The sequence below is a fragment of the Limulus polyphemus genome, unplaced genomic scaffold (assembly GCF_000517525.1).
Source record: "Limulus polyphemus unplaced genomic scaffold, Limulus_polyphemus-2.1.2 Scaffold9541, whole genome shotgun sequence".
Taxonomy (NCBI): Eukaryota; Metazoa; Arthropoda; class Merostomata; order Xiphosura; family Limulidae; genus Limulus; species Limulus polyphemus.
This window is the reverse complement of record NW_013675151.1, coordinates 1-20,783: the sequence shown is the minus strand read 5'-3', so window position 1 is coordinate 20,783 and position 20,783 is coordinate 1. Positions and strand designations below refer to the sequence as shown.

Here is a 20,783-nt window from a genome sequence, read left to right as displayed (position 1 = left end):
GTTATGTGTTATTTATGAAATGATGCCTGTACTAACTTTTATGGGCTATTTATGAAATGATGCCTATAGTAACTGTTATGGGCTATTTATGAAATGATGCCTATAGTAACTATGGTCTCACCATTAAGTACGATAAACATATGATGCATCAACACTATCAATTCCCCTTAACAACCTTCACCTCAATCACATCCCCCCTAACTCTTCTTTTTTCCATAGAAATTTTCAGAGATATTATCCTATCCTCATGTGACAACCCTTCCATCCCAGGTTTCATCCTATTAGCACCCTCTTCTGAACCCTTTCCAACAATTCAATGTCCTTCCTAATGTAAGGAATTCAAGACTGAATGCAATACTCCAAATGTGATCCATACACATTTATCCATTCTTATCATGTACAATATATATATATACTTAAAATACCTTTTAACAGTCCAGTTGAGGCATGATACTGAGGTTCTACCACTGACAAAGACTGAACCAGATGGCTAGTGTTTGAAGTGGCCTTCTGACTGTCTTCTTCTATGGATCTATCTTCTATTTTTTTTGTAATGCCTGTCATTCCTCTTAAGACAGGCATTGCTTTTGGAGGTTTGTTGATTGGCTCTTCTTTCAGGATTTTCTGACCAAAAAAGCATAAGTCCACAATTCTCTCCTCCTATTGGGTTCTTCAACTGTTCAAAATAGAGATTTATAGGTAGAAATGTATAACAGAACAGTACCTACAACTCTAAATAATATCTCAAAAGTTACAAAAAAAATCAACCAATTAGTGTTTAATCATTAGAAGTGCACACCACACCAGCTAGATAGTTGGGTGCATAATTTATCTAAAACTTTATCATTTCTCCTCTAAATTAGGTTTAACAAAAAACTGATAGTACTCGATAGTTCCTAGAGATACTAGAACTAAAATCAATCAGGATGGAGGGGATTCCACCCTTGAACTTTTTCATGTACCTTGAGTTGAGCTATTCAACCTCCTACAAAGCCTGTTGGGTTACTCTACCTCTTTTGAAACTTGTTGAGATACAGGACCTCTTACAAAGCTTATTGAGTTACAGGACCTCTTACAAAGCTTTTTGGGTTACAGGACCTCTTATAAAGTTTGTTGGGTTACAGGACCTCTTATAAAGCTTGTTGGGTTACAGGACCTCTTATAAAGCTTGTTGGGTTACAAGACCTCCTACAAAGCTTGTTGGGTTACATGACCTCTTACAAAGTTTGTTGAGTTACAGGTCCTCTTACAAAGTTTGTTGAGTTACCCAACCTCTTACAAAGCTTATTGAGTTTCCCAACCTCTTACCAAATTTGTCGATGTTAATCAACTTCTTACAAAGCTTGTTGGGTTACCCAAGTTCTTACAAAGCTTGTTTGGTTACATGACCCGTTATAAAATGTATTGGGTTATTTGACCTCTTACAAAGCTTGTTGGTTTACATGACCTCTTACAAAGCTTGTTGGGTTACATGACCCCTTATAAAACTTATTGGGTTATTTGACCTATTACAAAGCTTGTTGGTTTACATGACCCCTTATAAAACATATTGGGTTATTTGACCTATTACAGAGCTTGTTCAGTTACATGACCACCTCTTACAGAGCTTGTTGAGTTACATGACCACCTCTTATAGAGCTTGTTGAGTTACATGACCACCTCTTACAGAGCTTGTTGAGTTACATGACCACCTCTTACAGAGCTTGTTGAGTTACACGACCTCTTACAGAGCTTGTTGAGTTACATGACCACCTCTTATAGAGCTTGTTGAGTTACATGACCACCTCTTACAGAGCTTGTTGAGTTACATGACCACCTCTTACAGTACAGTTCTACTCAGAAATTTCATGCCACTAGGAAATTCAGCTAATACCTTCCTTGTAGGGATGGCCAAGAAAGAAAACTGATTAATCCATTCAATTGCTGGTTTTTAACTTTGCAAATAACTTACATTGATTGATTAATTATAAATATTTATAGTTTTATGTCATTTGGTGCACTACTGTTGACTCCCGTAAAAATTCCAACATATGGGAAAGCATGCAGAGATCAGAATGATACCCGATTTAACAAAATTAAGTAACAAGGAGATTTAAAACTTTAGATCTGTTTTCTCTAGAGTAAAACAAAATTAGAGGTGATAGATAACTGTTAGGATTTGGCCAATTTCCATATGGATAGTTCATTTTTGAGTGATTTTAATATTATGATATTGGAATTAAAAATTTCTGAGGATTAATAGGTCCTATGCACAAACTTTTTTTTGCAAAATTATTTTTCAATTCCAGCTACATACACGATGAATGGTTAGGTTAAGCATGTGAAAAATTAGTTTGAAATATTCTTAAGCTTCTGCCGGATAGATATATGGACGTGTTCCAATGATTTGCTAGTTTTTCAGGTTTGTGAAAATTGATTTTTATGGGTCAAACAGCCTTTGTCACCTTGTTTTTTCTTGCTTACTTGGGTAAATTTTACCTATACCTGAATAACCCCAATGGATAATAAGTCTTTTATAATGACGTTTTGTTTTTCTATTATGTCTTTTTTTTAAATAATAATTTAATTAAACCTCAGATAGTTGAAAAATCTTTTTTTTTCTTCCCCGATCATAAAAATGGTAATAACTTACTAAAGCCATACCATAAACATATATATTTTTTTTTAAAAGCCAGTAAAAATAGAATATACTTACTGAAAAAGAAAGACTAACCAAAATGAAATACCTCGAGAAATGGAAGTACAGAATCTGCTTCCCCCTGGCTGCACAAAGCCAACAATAAACAGTGTTATCCACAATATGAAGATGTTAGTTTGTTTGCAATCATGCACAAAACTACACAATGGGCTATCTGTGCTTTGCCCACCATGAGTATCAAAACCTCGTTTCTAGTGGTATAAATCTACCACTTTGCCACTGGGAGGCAGTACGAAGAGTTATTATTTAATACCATTACATTGCAAGCCATAAACTTTTTTAAACTAACACCTGATCTAGTATATAGATACACGAGCTTTATAATAACATGCACACAGCGTAAAGTAAAATTTTTTATTTAAAATACCCCAATGCTAAAAAAATATTAACATTTAAACACACCTTCCCTCTCCACAACCAACAAAAAGTTCCATATTAGTTATCAAACAATATATGTTCTTCAAAGAGAAACTGGATAATGGTTCAGTTAGCTTTCAAAATTAACTAATTTAGCCTTTGTAAGTATTTTTGTTACTTTCACTCATGCTTATACTGTTAGTGTTATGTGTAAACATACCAATAGGAGCTGTGTTCTGCCCAAGTTATTATAATATGCTAATAATTTAACGTTATATAATCAAATATTCAACAGCTTCCACCATGTTCTGTAGAAATATAAGTCAATGGGACAGTTGGTGCAATATTCTGAGTATATTAAGAAGTGGTGTAATAATTTCTCTAACTTTTCTCCAACCTAAGCTTGTAAGGCAGTAATTTGCCTCCATCTTGAAAAAGTATATCATATTCTCTCTCCTATACAGTCAGCAAAATGTTCTGCAGCAAATTTCAAAAGATTGGCTGCATATTAAGGTTTAGCAAGTGACTTTTTTATTTAATATGTCACAGAATCCTACCAAGAGATCAGTGGTGCCCTTACATTTATTTCTCTTGTCCACAATTCTTAAGTCTGTCAGCCTCGGGCTCCCTTGCAATTGCGGGGGCATACATACACCACTGCAAGAAATATTAATGTTAAGTTAGGCATAACCTTGAATATTTTTTAACAAGACAGTTTCCCTTCTGGTTCATTTACCTATTCCTCGTCAGCCTTGAACACTCCCTTTAAAGAAAAGTACCCATCCATGTACCTATATCATATATGACTACAGGCCCTTAAAATTCGAGTACCTAACAAATAATATTCACACCTCTTGGCATAATCAGATTAATACTCTCATACTTTTAGATATATATCAATGTTTAAGAAAGTATAATCTTTTGAGACTACAACTTGTGTAAGAATTAAAATTAAAACTTCATTTTGTTGCTAATCTTTTAAACTAGCAGTACTCAGTACTACTTAATATCGTAGCTAATGTTCGGATGTTAGCACTTTCAAAACGGTACATTGTTACAAAAATATAGCCCCAAACAGTCTAAAAATACTAAGTGTATAGCTGAAATATTATTATTATTAATAGTAATACTTACACTTATAGTGTTACACCATACACTGATAATGACATAGTCACCGAGTCAGTCAGTTCACAAAAAACCTTAACACTAACAGTAAACCATGAAATCAACAATGTTAATTTATTTTCTACACTTTAATTTCACAGAAAAACAAAGAGTATGCAAAATAAATAATGCCTCCGACAAAAACTAATGATGATCACAAAAGGAAAGTGATGAACGTACCATTATCACACTTCCCAATTGTTTTCACCTTACAAAATAACAAATAACCTAGCGTTTCTGACCTACTTAACGGCTGGCAAAGAAAAAAAAGTTACTTCGCTGGTAGCAGCATCACCACCACATAATTCGACATCTCAACTTTTTTTTTTTCTTTTTAGCCTGACAGTCCTATCAGAAGGGATGAAGAGAAAATTAATACACACACACCTGAACATCTCGAAAAAACAAGCTGAATAATAATAACATCCCCTCTGAGAAAGAAGGCCAAAACAAAGTATCCTCACTTGGAACAGCGGTACGAGTACAGACTTAGTGTAGCCCTTTCTATAGCTTTGCACTAAGAAAAAGCAACGTCAACAAATTCAAGTACATTATTGTCATGATAGCCTGTATTACATTATATTTATAAAATACCGTTTATTCCGCATCTTTTAAGTTTATCACTTAATATCGTAATTTGACATTTTACGTTTAGTTATTGGTTTATTTAAGCAGCAACGGAGCCTCTAACGAACAAAAATGGGGAATCTATTTCACAGAAAAACTCGGTTAAAGCAAAAGTAAGAACGATTTTTACATATCACAATAAGTCAAGAAAAATGTGTCATTACACCAAAGTCGTCATTCTCAGAAAGCCTGGGCCTCCTCATAGCCATTTTGAGGGAGCCAGCATCCACTTCGGCATCTCATAAACTTCGATAGGTTTACGATTCCCCAAATTCAGTAGTGTTTTTGTTTTAAACGAATGACTTACTATAACAGATGGTGATTCTAAAATAAATTGATTACAAAAAAATAAAAAAACATAACACACAGAGATTAAAATACAAATAGAAGGTATTGTAAATTGATCATTAAGCTCCTTACTTTAACGTTAATTTCGTTTGTGTTTTGTTCCTCTAAACTCCATAATATGTAGGCTACCCGCTGCATCAAAACACTTCCAAGTTATCACTGTAGTTGGAAAAGTGTTCCAGAGATGAATTCTCCTGAACACAATTTTCATTTTCAGGCAAATTTCTAGGAAGTTCAATTCATTTGTAACTTTATTTTCTCTCCCCTGCGACATGGCATGACAAGGTAGTAAAGGCACTTGATTCATAATGTGCGAGTCGTGGGATTCAAACCAGTCGCCGAACATTATTGCCCTCTCAGTCATTGGAGCATTATAAATGACAGTTAATCCAACTATTTATTAGAAAACGACAATTCCAATAGTTGGTGGTGTTAACAAGGTGCCTTTCTTCTAGTTTATCACTTCAAAATCATGGACCGTCAGTGCATGCAGCCCTCAAGTAGCTTTGCGCGATTCAACAACTATCTCACACATATTGCTTTCGACGCATATGTTTTCGTCTAGTCATTTCTACTAAGGCTGTTCTTGATAACTAACAAAAGTATTAGCTACAGGGTTGGTCCTAGTAGGGACCTCATAGCCTCTTTATCAATCATGTCATATTGTTTGCAATTAAATATAATATGGTCGTTATCTATGGCCCTAGAGGGTACGCTGTGGCCGCTCCAGCAATTTTGTGATATATTGTTCCAGTACACATGAAATGTTTTTTTTCTTTTTTTCAACCAAGATTGTAGATGGTGGATTGTTCGCGGTGGCTAAGAAAAGTGTTGAGATAGAGCTTCTCTCTATCTTGCTGACGAGCAAGATATGTGCAGCTAGCTTGGAAATGCACCTACAGCCCACAATCAAAGCAGATGTTCTGGTCCTCCTTTCCAAAGTGATACGTGAGCAGAAACATTGACTGTGGCACAAGCATCATAGGAGGGCATGGACAACCCTGCATGTTCATCAGAATCCAGCCTATTTGTGCCACAGTACTGAGATGACTTGAATGCAGCGTGGCTTATGTCAAGGGTTGAACTCAATAAGAAGTACTGGCTTGAGCATGGTGGCATTTGTTTAGAAGGGGAGTTTAGCCTTCTCTTGTGACTTTTCGAGTGATCGTTTCATTGCCATGAGCACTCTCATATCCCTCTCCCAGGTGATGTCTCTTGGTCTTACATGGGAGCCTCTCAATGTGCATGTCAATAAGGACACCCTCACAATCTACAAATACCATTATACGGTAAGCTTTATCATGAAAGTAGCACAAGCCATTTGTGAAAACACCCAAGTTTTCAGACCCTTTTTTGAATCTTGAACTCGGCTCAGGTAGGCAGGTAAAAATGTTGGCGCAGCTCAGCTATGAATGGGTCTCAGTCTAAAAAAAAAATGACTGAATGTGTGCAATTATATCACATTGGAACTGAGTGCACTTTCGGGTTAGATTGGAAAATAATGATGTTTGAAAGACTATACTTCTTTTATTCGGTTGTGAAGGAAACTCGAATTATCCGATTGGCCATGCTATTGCATCCTGTAGAGTCTGTGGGTTAAACCAGAGCAGTTTGTGCCCCTTCTGTTTACGTACTTTAAAGTTTTTGTTAATCTGGAATAAACGTTATAATAGACTTGATGTTAGTTACATAAACAGCTGTAGTAAGTTTTGCTTCTGTTGTTGTTAACTATGGATAAACACATTGGTCATAGAGCTGGGCGGTTAACTCGATTACCTACCTATGAACATTTATTTGTTTAGTGTAAAGTAATCGATAAATCAAAATTATGATTATATCACAAAAATAATCAACTAATCGAAATTAGTATTTCCTACTATAACTATCCAAATTTTGGTTGCTGTTAAGTGCAAAGCTACACAATAACTATCTGTGCTCTGCTCAACACGGGTATCGAAACCCGAATTTTAGCGTCGTAAGCTTATAAACTTAATTATTCAAGCAATGAAAATATTTTCATTATTATTTGAGATTTTTACTGTATTCAGATAATCCAAGTATCCGAGTAATCAAAATATTAGTTATTATTTCCATTGGCGCGAACGCAGTGGATGACCTCGTGGCTATCTGGTTGTTAAGTGTGACGTATCGGTCATACGATTTCCTGCTTCCGGGTCCAAACATACGGAAACCGCCATTTGTAATTATGCCTCAGTGTTGTGTGCCAATGTGTACAAATCGATCGGAATTAAACCCTGAACTATCTTTCTACAGATTTCCAGCTGACGATAAAGAGAAGAAGCACTGGCTGCAAGCAATCAGGTATAAATTATGCTTTACTTTTAGATAACCAACTAAAAATAAACTGAGAACGTCTTTGTAACAGTATCACTAACACTAACAATGTCTCTCCACACTACGTACAAAACTACAGTACAGTCCACCTATGTGACACAGTCTAGACAGTGTTCGCGGAAGGTATTCAATTGGAAAGAAAATAATAATTCATTTCATATTTCGTGTACGTACAAATGGTCATATCAAACGTAGTTTGTTGATATTATACGCATCAATTGTGAATTATATCGTGTCGACAAATGACTGCAATGGCAATTCGAAAAAACAACTAGCGTGCTATACTGTAGCGTAGGTGGAGGGACTAGATTAGATATGATAAACAATACCAAGATAGGACCCGATACTGGTACTGTTTACAGTGAGACAGTTTATAATATAGTGTTAGGCCTATACTTAGTTGGGCATTATCGTCTGACACTAGTGTTAGTAACTTACTGTTACTAGTAACAGTAGTAATATCAAATGATTAATGAATGCGTGTAAGCTTCATTTGTTTAAATACAATGCTAACTAAAACTTTTAAATATAAATCTATCCGTTTTACAAATCCAACTGACATCAGGTCTGGTGCTTCTAGTAATCATTGTAATTTGTATAGTTAAAGTTGTACACATGGAGGACGCTGTGCATGTGTAAAAGTAAATAATGGTAACAGAGAATTTTCCAACTATCTTAGCTTTTTTTTTATATATAGACGCAAAGATTTCACACCAACTTGTAACAGCAGAGTTTGTAGTTGGCACTTTCCCGATGGAAAATCTGCAGGACCCAGTAAATTCAAATGGAATGAGAAAAACTCTTTCATCTACACAGTTCCAGAGAAAAGGTAAATTTATCTGAGAAGTCTCTTTAAAAGTCACTTAACATATTTATGTAGGTATAGGTTCATTATTTCCAGTGTTAAGATTATCAATGTTATGGATCATCATACATAAAATTGAAAAGAAATTACTCATATTTGTGTAATTACTCAGTAACTCATATGTGTAAAATGTGGAAGTGTAGACACACAATATTAGCTAACACTAAACATCCAGCAACTGATGAGCAAGCAGATATTGCACAGTAAACAATTAAAAATATGAACTTAAGTCTGATTGTATATATTTTTCTTCTTTTCAAAGGAAAAAGAGGAAACTGAAAAAATTAGCTAAGGACATCTATGGTGGACAAGGACCTCTGGACAATCCTCTTATGCTTTTAGCCAGTGTTGCTGCTTCAGTTCAAGAGGACACCAGAAGTTCTCCAACTAGCTCAGTGTCATTTGAAATATAAAGTGATTTTCTTGAGGCCTAAAATCCAAAAAGGAACTGGAATTGCAGAAACAAAAACCTTTTCATTTTGACAGATGGAACATGACCAAGTGTACTATAACATCAGTTTACCAGATTCAACAAGTGTAAGATTACTATCTGATCTACTCCAGAGGTTACTTTACAATAGCATAGTTCCTGTGAAGCTGTGAGCTTTGATGAAACTGAAACTCAGTCTAGGACATGTTGATTTAGCCACAAGATTCAACTGTAGTACAACTACTGTGACAAATGTATTCATTACCATTATTAGTGCCCTGTATCAATTACTGTATATTGGTATGATGAGTAAAATTGCATGTTTTCCTCCTTCTCCAAATTATTGGACTGTACAGAAGTTACAGTAGATCACACTGAGGAACTTGATTCAAAGTCTAGTTAGCAACTATAGAGGAAGAACAACCCTAAAAGCCTTGAGTGGCACCTAATAGGGTCATCACTTGTGCCAGTGAACTTTACAGTGGTAGTCTCTCTGACAAAGCAATCACCTTCGAGTGTGGTATCTTAGATCAATTAGAAGTAGAAGATATGATATTGGCAGACAAAGGATTTACAATTTGGAACTTGTTACAAGAGGTTATTAACTAAATATTACATCTTTTCTTGTGAATGGTCAGTTCACCAAAGAACAACCCTGAACAATAAACTAATTTCATCAGCAAGGATATACGTTGAAAGATCCATACAGAGGTTGAGAAGTTTCAGAATTATTAACCTTATACCTTACCAGTATAAAAAGAATGGTAATACAATATTAAAAATTCGTGTGTGCTTAGCAAACTTGCACACACCCCTACTATATGTGACATTGAAAAAAAAACAACACATTTTGATAATACGATAAATATGAGGGAATGTAAACGTATTTTTTAACTTCATCCATACCTTCAGTATTATGATACTATTCTTAAATTTCTTGTTAATTTCTAATATATTATAATATTAATTTTAGGTATCTAAAAGTATGTTTGAAAACCACTAAACTGTATTTCATTTTTTATTTATTTTTTTTTAGACTGCTAGAGACATCTACAAAGCTGCATGATTATATTTAAGTAGTAAGACTGTTCTATATATTATGAGTAAAACTAAACTATATAAGCAATATCAATTTCACATTTTCAGTTATACCAAATGTAAAGAACTTGTGTATTTTGCTTTTTATTACACTTACAATTAAGATATTATGCCTAAATATAAGTGAAGAAAACAAAGATTAACTGGTGATATAAAAAAATAGGGGGAGAATTATTTTAATAACTTAGAAATAAAGAAACTTGTTAATTTCTTTAAACAGAGTAATATTTATAAAATACCAAAATTTCTTCAAGTTCATCAAACATATCAACTACAGTAAGTAAATTATTAATCAAGAAAACAGAAAGGTATATTGATATTTGATTGGTTGAAGTTAACAATGGTTTATAGTTCCCTGAAAGTGGGTAAGATAGTTTTTGTTACTTCTTTACAACTTACCTTTAAAGTGATCAAACAATATCACGATTACCTTTTTTTAGAAATTATAAAGCAATATCAAACATTAATATAGGTATTCCACTACTTTTTGATGTTTCTTTGATTTCCAGTTAATTCATTGTATTATTTATACCTGATGGTGTCTGGTGAAGTGTTACACCAAACACATAATATTGTTTCTCCAAAATAATTTTTATAAGGACCCTGTTTTCTATATTTTATCAAAAATATGTGTAGAATAAAAACAGTATTCTTTGATAGCTTGTTTAGGCAGAGTATTCATGATGAAACCTTGTAGAATAGACAACAACTGCCTGTTGTAGCGACACGAGTAAATAGGACGACATTTTGAAAGTCTTCCACCTTTTGCCTTCCATCCATTCTCACTACCTCATTTTAAAATTTCATGGCTCACATTTCTGATTTTTGCTGACAGAATTTCAACATTTAAAAGACACTCAATTATCATATTTTTCTAATGTGGTATCAAATATTGGAGTTAATAGTATTTGTTTTATTACCAATGCTATTTTTTTTTGTTATCAGTATTAATTACTACAAACATTCCCTGATGTAATTCAAAGGTCGATTTAAGTCGCACTAAGTATTAACTGTCGTTACACTGTTTGAACACACTTGGAAAAAAAAATATTTTTGTGAAAATCTTCTATAAATGGTATGTTAGAAGCCAACAAAGGATGTCTTTGAATGTACAGAAGTAACTGCTCTGTTGGTGTTCACGCAAAGATGTCACATTTGATAACTTCTGTAATATGACGGGCACCAGTCACTTCATCTACATATAAGAAGTATTTTTTCAAGGTTGCCACTTGAACTAGAGGTGTGGTCCTTTCATTCTATAGACACTTCATCTCCAGTAAGTGGTCCCTGGTAACTTGGCCATCTAGTGAGACACCCAACTGTCCACTTTTCATGATAAATATACCAATGGGTCTCACTGCATTACCAGTATATTTTGCTAATGCTGTTTCTTCATGAATCATTCCTCACTAGATAGCCTAGATTAAAAATATAATTGCACTGTCCTGATCATCTTGTCACCAGGAGATGAAATTTATAGCAATACAATAAATATTCTATTGGATTGAATATTTTTATCGACAAAAACAAGATGTGGCAACTTTGTTGTAAAAGGCTATGTCAACTGTATTATACTGTACTAATAATTGAATCTTCAATTTTGTTATTTTTACAGACCTGACACTTTTGTAATGGTGTTTCATAACATTCGGTTTCAAATATATTGCTTAACTTAAACTCTTAATGCAAAACCCCTATTCCTTATAGCCTAGTAAATATACAGCATAATATTCATTAATTTGCTATGTACTTGTAAATCCGAACTGTCCGTCAGCTTTATTTACAAACTTCATTTAAGTACAATAACTTCATCCCTTTTTACTACTACCATATTTAATACAATAAAATTACTGTAGCTCTTTCTGTAGATTCATATCCAACATTTTCTAAAGGAATGATGAAATGGAACCTCCTCTTATGACTCCAAGAACTGATCCAATATTACACGACGTGAGGTGATTTTGCTTATAAGCAAATCTCGGTGGGAGAGAGAATTGTATTCAGTCACCTAACTGATATTTTATAATTTCTTTATTTTTAATTATACCAATATTTATAATGAGACAGTTAATTCTGTATTTCATTCTATAACCTGTACAAAATAAAATCATTTTGTACATAAATAACTACAATGTAACATAAACATAAAGTTTTGTTGATAATAAATGAAACGACTGTTCACCAGAAAGGATTACTGCATTGTCCAATGGTTGCCCTTTCAATGATGATTCTCTCAGTCTAGATACAACTATAAGACTCGCTCGTACTCACCATTTTTTATATATTTTTCCTACGTAGTATAAAGAAAGACTAATAATGTAGATTTTAATTTGAAAAAGAATGATTTATAGACATCTTTTTATTCGACATAATAAACACTTTTTACAGCAGATTTTTTTCTGAAAAAGTTACATTCATGTAATATATATATATATATATATAATTTTAATGTTATGTAAATATCTACTTCTTACCATTATATTTATTTCACAAAATATTGTTTGATTCATAAACATTTTTTTTTAAATCTTTCAGTAAAAGCACTTATTACCAGCTGTGGCTCTGGAGAAAGAATCCACTCCAAGCCTGAAAATCTTCCGAGTGAGGATAACCTTAGTTGCATCCAGAAGATGTCCTCTCCTTGAACAAGCCTTGTTATTGCAGCTAAAATATGCAAATTACAATATGAAATGTGGGTTTTCATGAACTTGGAAATAAGATAATAAATTGTGTAAAAAAACTAAAGTTCTACCTATCAAACAGATCCACAGTAAAGTGGTAATACAGAAATATCAAAACTCATTCATACACAATTACTTAGATGGATGTCATATAAAAAATGTGTGAATATGAATAAATATACAAATTAATAACTTTACCAAGGAAAGTTTTACACCATATTAAGATGATCTCAATAAATGTTATCAATTTTTACCATTGCTCCTACCACGAGGTACTTCTAATAGTCGTTTTGGAAGAGTTTCCTCATACTTTCTTCTCTTGGGATGGCTCTGCTGACATTCAACATCTGTTTGTGTGACATTTTTCTCGACCCAAATCAGTAATGTGGCAATTTAACAATCTGGTTCTCATCTTGAACCCGTAAGAAACATAAATGGAAGAGGTTAAAGTAAGTGGATGCAAGATATCATGATGTTACTACACTATGATCACTTCCGTTTTTATACATTACCTTGACATACGACCAGTGAAAAATGTGGATGCAAGATATCATGATGTTACTACACTATGATCACTTCCGTTTTTATACATTACCTTGACATACGACCAGTGAAAAACGACCATCAATATGAATTTACAATGCACTATTCTAGGTATACACACATACATACAAAGTCCTCTGTCTTTGTTATAAACACTGAATATTTGACAACTGTCCACTACTAGATATCACAATTAAAGTTTAAATAACGTACAACTAGACTTTCTTGAGACTTATTGAGCACTAGGAGTAAGCACTGTTCATATTCACTTTCCTTATATTAAGTCTAATAAAATTTATTTTTATTTCTCTTATGTTGGACATCCAAACTAAAAATGTACACACTAGATTAGCATCTCGGCTCTACTGTGTATAAACTATAATAAAGTTATTTTTTGTCAATTCATCATTACAAAAATTCAAAAACTATGCAAAATACAATATATTTCAATATTTGTAGTAATGTGGTGAGAAACTGCTTTAAATTCCAAAGGCAAATCACAAAATTTAACATTATATTTATATGCAGTAGGGCTGAGATGCTGATCTCAAAACTACTAGTAGTACAGTTAACATTAGGTAGTGTATACAAGATAAAATGTATATTGTTACTAATATTAATACAGGCTTTGGCTCATTCAGCTTGCAGGAGCCTACTTCAACATTTTCTTTACTAAACTTTTCTTAGGGCTCCTAACACAGTGACATTAATTAGTACACTGAAACATAGCTCTTCTTCATGGAGACTTGTATCGTCCTTGTAATGAAACCTCCTGGCTGAAGTTGTACACTCTGTACTCTTTCGAGACTCATAAGCAAGTGCTTTCTTGACACATTCAGAATAATCACTAAAATAATGACAAACGTTACAGGTTCCAGACTAACACTGCAGCACAGGCCTTGTGTTTGGACCTGGAAGCTTGGTAGTCGTGTGATGAGTGATGCAGGCACTCAAAAAGTGGATTGGTTACATATCAAACCATGTGATGTCTGTTGTTTGCGTTTACCCTGTATGTCTAAATAATAGCACAGCTTTAACTTAGTATATTGCTTACTTATTATCAGCAACAAATGTAACCAGTCTTAGTTAGGGTAATATTGCTTTAATAAAAAAGTTGAGGGAAGTTAATGTTAATTATTTTTTTACTGTTGAATAACTTGTTCATTTAACCATGCGTGTAAGAAATTACTAATAACAGCCTAACAGTATGTGATTACCATTAGGTTGTTAATGTATTCACATGAATAGGGCTTACATTTAATTCTGAATAGCTCTAGTACAGTAAGCTATTAGTTGTTTGGTTTATTGATTTATCAACACTTGCATTTCTAGTTTCTTTCATTCTGTATAGATGGCTCTTAATTATAATAAATGCAAGCTTATATATGTAGGTTATCATAATTTAAATCAGTAAGTATAATTTTGATGGAAATAACCTTAACAAAGTTATGAAGGAAAAGTATTTTGAGGTTTTTGTTGACCAGTCTCAAGCCATCCAAGCAGTACACTGTTGCTAGGATTTTAAGTTGTATTTACAGAAATATTGGATTTAAGTCTACAGAGGTTATAATTTCATTATTAGGATGATACCTGGGATGGAAAGTGTGTCATAAAAGGTTAAGATCTCTGAAATTATATCTTGAAATACGGAGTTATAAGCACAATCTGATTGAGGTGTTTAAGCGAATTGAGAGCACTGATGCATAATCTTTTTATATACTTATCGGTGAGAATGGTAGGACTAGGGGGCACAAATGTAAAGATAGCTTTATTTTCCTAACAGGGTAGTTGGCCTTCAGATGTTGTGGATGCAGTAAATTTAAGGGAAGACTTGGTAAGTATTTGATTTACAAGTTTTTTAACCCACTCACTGCAGCTGGGACGTATATTTTCCAGTGAACTGAAAAATATACGTCCCAGCCACAGTGAAAGGGTTAAAGTTCAGTTTGGTGGATGGCCTAACAGGCCCCTTGTTGTCATGTAATAATTTTAATGCATTTTTTCTAAACTTCCATCCATATTAAGAACTTCTTGCTTAAAATCTTGTGTTTTTATATTTAATTTTCACATTTTTTATAGAGATGATGAAAGATTTTTTCAATATTACTGTGAATTTAACACTTCTTATTATACTTTGATTTCCAACTTATGAGTTATTTTAATTTCTACAAAAAATATCATCTAGTATCATCACAAGTTTTCTTGCCAAGTAGTAAATGTTCTACTATCTTTGTTTTTTGAGGAACAGCATGGATTTATTTTCACCTCATTGTATAATATCTATCACACATACCGTGACAAATAGCATTACAGTTTTATCACATGAAACTTAGGACAATTTTTTAAAACAAAAAATTAGCTTATTTTGTTTGATTTGAATAGTTTTGTGAAAATTTGAAAGAACAAACCCAAAAAACAGTATTAATTCTATTTTCAGTTTTTTACATGTTTTATATGGCTACATTTTCACATACAATAGTTTAGAATTATAAAAGTTAATTTTAAATTGTTGTACCTGAAGATGTCTAACATATTAAACAAAGGGTAGTACCTGAAGATGTCTAACATATTAAACAAAGGGTAGTACCTGAAGATTTCTAACATATTAAACAAAGGGTAGTACCTGAAGATGTCTAATATATTAAACAAAGGGTAGTACCTGAAGATGTCTAATATATTAAACAAAAGGTAGTTCGAAAACCCTGAAACGAGCTGAAAATGGAAAGAATATTCTTATGTAGAATAATCTATAATGTTCCCGACGATCAAGCGATTAGTAAATCCAGCTAATCAACCAGGTTTAATGGTGCTCATAGGATAATGATTTTGTTTAGAAGGCTTCAAAGGAGATATAAATCTCACAGCTTACACTCGCAACAACTCGGCAGTGACAGTAAAGTTCATATTAATTACATCCTTCATGAACAGAGAAATACACCAACATTAACAACACCTTAGAGCTTAAGTTGATTAAAGATACTTTTATTATAAGTTACCTTTGTTACTGTGAAATTAAAAGAGCAGTTATAAGATGAACTACCAAGATAAACTTTACACTCATCTTCTTCTTCTTCTTTGAACAGACACTAAAATCAGAAACTTAATTTGATTCCTTAGATGTAAACAATCTTTAAAAGATTTTTTGTGTTAACAAGATACAAATATGAAACCTTACTGTTTTCCTACGTGACAAATACACACGGCAACAAAGAAAATCTGCCCCCTTTTTTATTATGTCGCCTATCTCCATCAGCAGACTGATTCAGATGAACACAATACAGTTATACAATGTAATGTGTTCAGTTGAAAATTTAAAACAGCTTGGGGCCCATTGATGGCATTTCCAGGCTTCTCTTTCTTATCAGCCAACTACCATTTGTTGACAGTAAACACATGAAAGTTGAACATTGTTTCTGTATACTGAAAAATACATTTAACTGTTATAAAACTTATCTTTGTTAATAAAACATAAAAACAGCAATTATAAATCACTTCTTCGGGCATTTTTGATTACTTCTATATATCCTCGGCTATTTACTGTTACACTACTTTACAGTGTCAAAAGCTTTAGCAATGAATTATTTTACTGTTGTCGTGTTGGCTCCACTTGTTCAGTCAATGATACTTTAAAATTAAAAAAAAAACCTTGTCATTTACTTCTTTATTGTGTGTAAGCTCTGATACATCATTGCAAAGTTTCTCCATTTTAAACTACCTACTCAAAATTTCAGAATTCCTCAACTTGCAGGATCCAACACACTTAACTTTTTAGCTGTTGATGTTTCAGTCAAAGTTCTTGATTCAACAGTCCCTTTTGGACACTTATTACCCATTGAGGCATCGTTAGCAGGTTTAATTACATCCATATAATGAACAAGTTGACCAATACAATAACAGAAAAATTGGCCGACTTGAATATGTTAACTATTTTATACTTTATATCTGCATACTATAACTATGAAATTCAGTGTTAGAATATCGACCTTAATCCATCAGCATCGAAACTTGAAATATTTAAGTAAAGACAACTAGTGATCATAGAAGACAATAATAACTGGATCATAACCATTTTATTATAATCTCAGATAAGGATACATTTGTTTTGCTGAAGATATCTTTTAGTTTTTTTTTATGTGAAGCTAAAAAAATTTGGATTTTTTCAGCCTTCTCCAAATTCAAACAAAAAAAAAGCTACCTTTCCATTTGCCGTGAAATCTCAGATGTAGGTAATGATGTATTAATGTGTAAAAACATCTTTAAAAGTAACAAAAAACCAACTAGTAACTAGCTCCAAAATAACCATCACTAAGCCACTTGATGTATTTACACATTAAACAAATATTAAAGTAAGCATTTTTGTCAGACTAATGAAAAAGAACCTGTAAAGTTGGTTGTGATGGTAGAAAGAACAAACAAAACAACCAGAAGAGTAATTCTTACAAAATTTTATAATGCTAAATTCAAGTTTTGATGTAACTGGAGAAATAATGTCACTTCAAACAGTTACAGAATGACTAATTTACAGTATTCAATGTATAACACCCCTAATATTCTACTTTCAAACAAAGTAAAATGAGGTTTCCTAACTTATACTCATTAATTACAAGATAATTTTTTTGGCCACTAATATAATTTGCAACTGTTACACTAGGGTTATTCTTAATCATCTTCATCTACTCTCTACCTTACTGTAAATCAATACCAGCTACGATAGTTAAGTTCTTTTCAGGTATGTTCTAGAATAGAAGCACATCTGGTTAAAAAAAACATCAGCCCTGATCACCGGAAACTGGTTACGCTCAAGTATAGCCTTGTAACAACTGGTATTACCACCTGAACAGCTTTAAAATGAACACTTTTCTTGATGTTTAATTATTTCTAGCATAACTTTCGAATCGTAAACTGTGATTTTAAAAAAAAACAGTTATGTATTTTATGTAAAATAAGCAACAAATCACATTATTTTCTTACGTCAAATGGAATGTTACATTTTACTGTTGAATGAGGAATGGTTGTGTAAAATATGTAACAGGTGACAACCCTAGTGATAACCTCAACAGCAAAACACAAATCCTCTTGCTTCATTTAAAGTTGGTGTTTAATACAGAGAGAAAGATTATTAAAGCTTACTGATAAAAGCTTTCTCTCTTAAAATTAATACCCAATAATCGATCAGCTGTTTCAAAACACTGATTCGTATTGTTTATTACATGCAACAAAATGTCTAAATCCTACAGGTAACTGTTTACAAAATTTTAAAAGATCCGTATGAATAAAAAGGTTGTAATAATGACAAGAAAAACTTGATGTTTTAGTTTTCATGGACAACATGGTACTATAAGTTAGTTTCATTTTCATATTCTGTAATGTTTTATTTAATAAAACACTTAACTTAAATATAGAGAAACAAAAAACAACAACAACATGCTGTTATTAAACTGCTATACATATACTTGACATTTTCATGTTGACATTTAAGTTAGTTTGATTGAAGTCAATATTTAGAAATAACAACAAAACAAGTTACAGTAAAAACGCTTATGTAAACATTGTACGTAAAACTTCGTGAAAATTAAATACCCATTTACACATTCAAAAGTCATGCATATTTTCTGTTTTACAATGTAATTGACAACCTAACTTGAGCAGCAGCACATAAAAAAATAAAGGCTGAAGGAATTTTATAAGATGATACACTTCTTCTTCCGCCGTCCAGGCTTCTTCGAACCATGATTAATTTCACTCTTAGCCAATTTTCGGTTACTAATTTCCCTCATCAGGTCAAAGAAAACCTGTAACACAGGAAAATGTTTCAAAAAACGTTTTCTTTGAGCTGTGATGTTATAAACAAAAAAGTATTTTGATTTATATTGATTTTAATAATAATTTAAAATTCAAAATATACATTTTATATTTTTTAGCTTATTCTAAACTTAGATGGCAAACAATGCATTTAGATTATGTTAGTACAAAGTTTTCTCATCCTGTATATACAAATTTGCCTTCAGAAACAGACCTGTAAAATACACCTTTTAAACAATGTACTGAGCATCCGTACTACAAGGTCTTCTGATTAAAGAATGTTCAACATACAATACAAGTCTAGTACGGTAAAGTCCTGCTAGGTGTTCACTTAGATGACATCATAAATACATAGTCTAACAAAACTACGTATAAACATATAATCACAGAGTACTGCAATAACAAACTAGTTGCTACTGTTCTTGATCTAGAAGCAGTTTATATACACGTACAATATCTTACTGACTGCAACTGTCAACTAGAAACTCAGAATCTTAAGAAATGACAAAAAATATTTTAAGAGTTCAGAAATGCATGTAAAAAACTGATAACTTCAAAAACAATTTTAGTCTTACAAAACCTTTAGAAAACACAATACGACAAAGTTTACATTCTGATATTAGATAACACAATACGACAAAGTTTACATTCTGATATTAGATAACATAATACGATAAAGTTTATGTACTGATATTAGATAAGATAATACGATAAAGTTTATGTACTGATATTAGATAACATAATAAGATAAAGCGTAGTTTTGGCTCCCTTAGCTCAGCAAGGTTGATGAAAGGATCTTCATATGGTGTTTAGGTAATTGCTGACATTTGGAATTGTGAGTGGTAAACAAGTATAAATGATCCCTCAGCTAGAATATGAGGCACCCAAGCCACCCACTCACAGAAATATCAGCTGATTGTCATATTTACTCTGTGTTTTTTTTTTCATAATTTAGGTAAGTTATTGATGCCATAACATCAATATATGCAATGTCTTATATATCATAGTACAGCAAAATATACTGCTTTTTAATGGAGAAATGACACTGATTGACGACTGACGTGAAACCTAATTACCCAGTAGAAGGGTTAATCAAGTTGTATGAAACATAGAAGAAACTTATTAAATGGTATCCAGATCTGGTTTAAAAAATTATGTCATTTGGTTTAGATTTATCATTTCATTTGAATTGTGAGACAATGTTTTAAAAAAAACATTAAATATTACTTCATTTCCATCTTAGAATTAAAATATTTTATATTTTCAATCAATTTCAATGTGATTGATATTCATCAACATTTGTCTTTTGATGCCTGATTTTGCCAAATGCATTAATCACCACTTCTGGCTATAAACAATTAAAAACACAACAAAAACAATGATTGTATGTGATCCAGGACCTTACCCTTTAAACTGATGCAACCGTTACCTTTATCAGGATAGATATCATGAGATTTCTTAACAACATTCTTGGTTGAGATCAATTTATATCCAATAAATTTAGTATCTTTTATTCGCGTACACTCTTTGAATATGATAAATGTGGTAACAGTCAAAAAGGATTTAAATAGTCTGAATATTTGAACATCACTTACTCTACTTACTAATCCTAACCAAGTTAACCTGATATCTTGTCATCGAAGATTTCTGTAGCTCTCAAACATACAATTTAACACAAACAATAATTTATAACCTGCTCTAACTAGTCATGTTTAAACCTTGGCTATGGCTATTTTCAAAACAGAACACCATTAGTAATTCGAAATGGTGTATTTAAGTGTTTTACATTCACAAAAAAGAAACCTATCATTCTAT

The 20,783-nt window shown here is 32.5% G+C and overlaps 1 protein-coding gene and 1 long non-coding RNA gene across 4 annotated transcripts; one reads left to right on the top strand and one right to left on the bottom strand.

Annotated features, from left to right (window-relative positions):
- Window positions 1-551: 551 nt before the first annotated feature.
- On the bottom strand, window positions 552-4,563 carry LOC111083446. The gene is made up of 2 exons (XR_002609039.1): window positions 4,190-4,563; window positions 552-676 (listed from the first exon to the last, which is right to left on the bottom strand). It is a non-coding gene; the product is annotated as an uncharacterized LOC111083446 (long non-coding RNA).
- Window positions 4,564-7,374: 2,811 nt separating this feature from the next.
- LOC106475972 (THAP domain-containing protein 1-like) lies at window positions 7,375-14,025 on the top strand. 3 transcript variants are annotated; one of them, XR_002609041.1, is made up of 4 exons: window positions 7,375-7,516; window positions 8,247-8,378; window positions 8,677-9,441; window positions 12,478-14,025. XR_002609041.1 is itself a non-coding variant. In XM_013936648.2 (3 exons), the coding sequence occupies exons 1-3, from the start codon at window positions 7,401-7,403 to the stop codon at window positions 8,825-8,827; spliced, it is 399 nt and encodes a 132-aa protein (XP_013792102.1). In that variant the 5' UTR covers window positions 7,375-7,400; the 3' UTR covers window positions 8,828-12,246. The 3 variants fall into 3 exon arrangements, 1 of the variants encoding a protein (XP_013792102.1); XR_002609040.1 differs by having other exon boundaries at window positions 8,677-9,555; XM_013936648.2 differs by lacking the exon at window positions 12,478-14,025 and having other exon boundaries at window positions 8,677-12,246.
- Window positions 14,026-20,783: the final 6,758 nt, after the last annotated feature.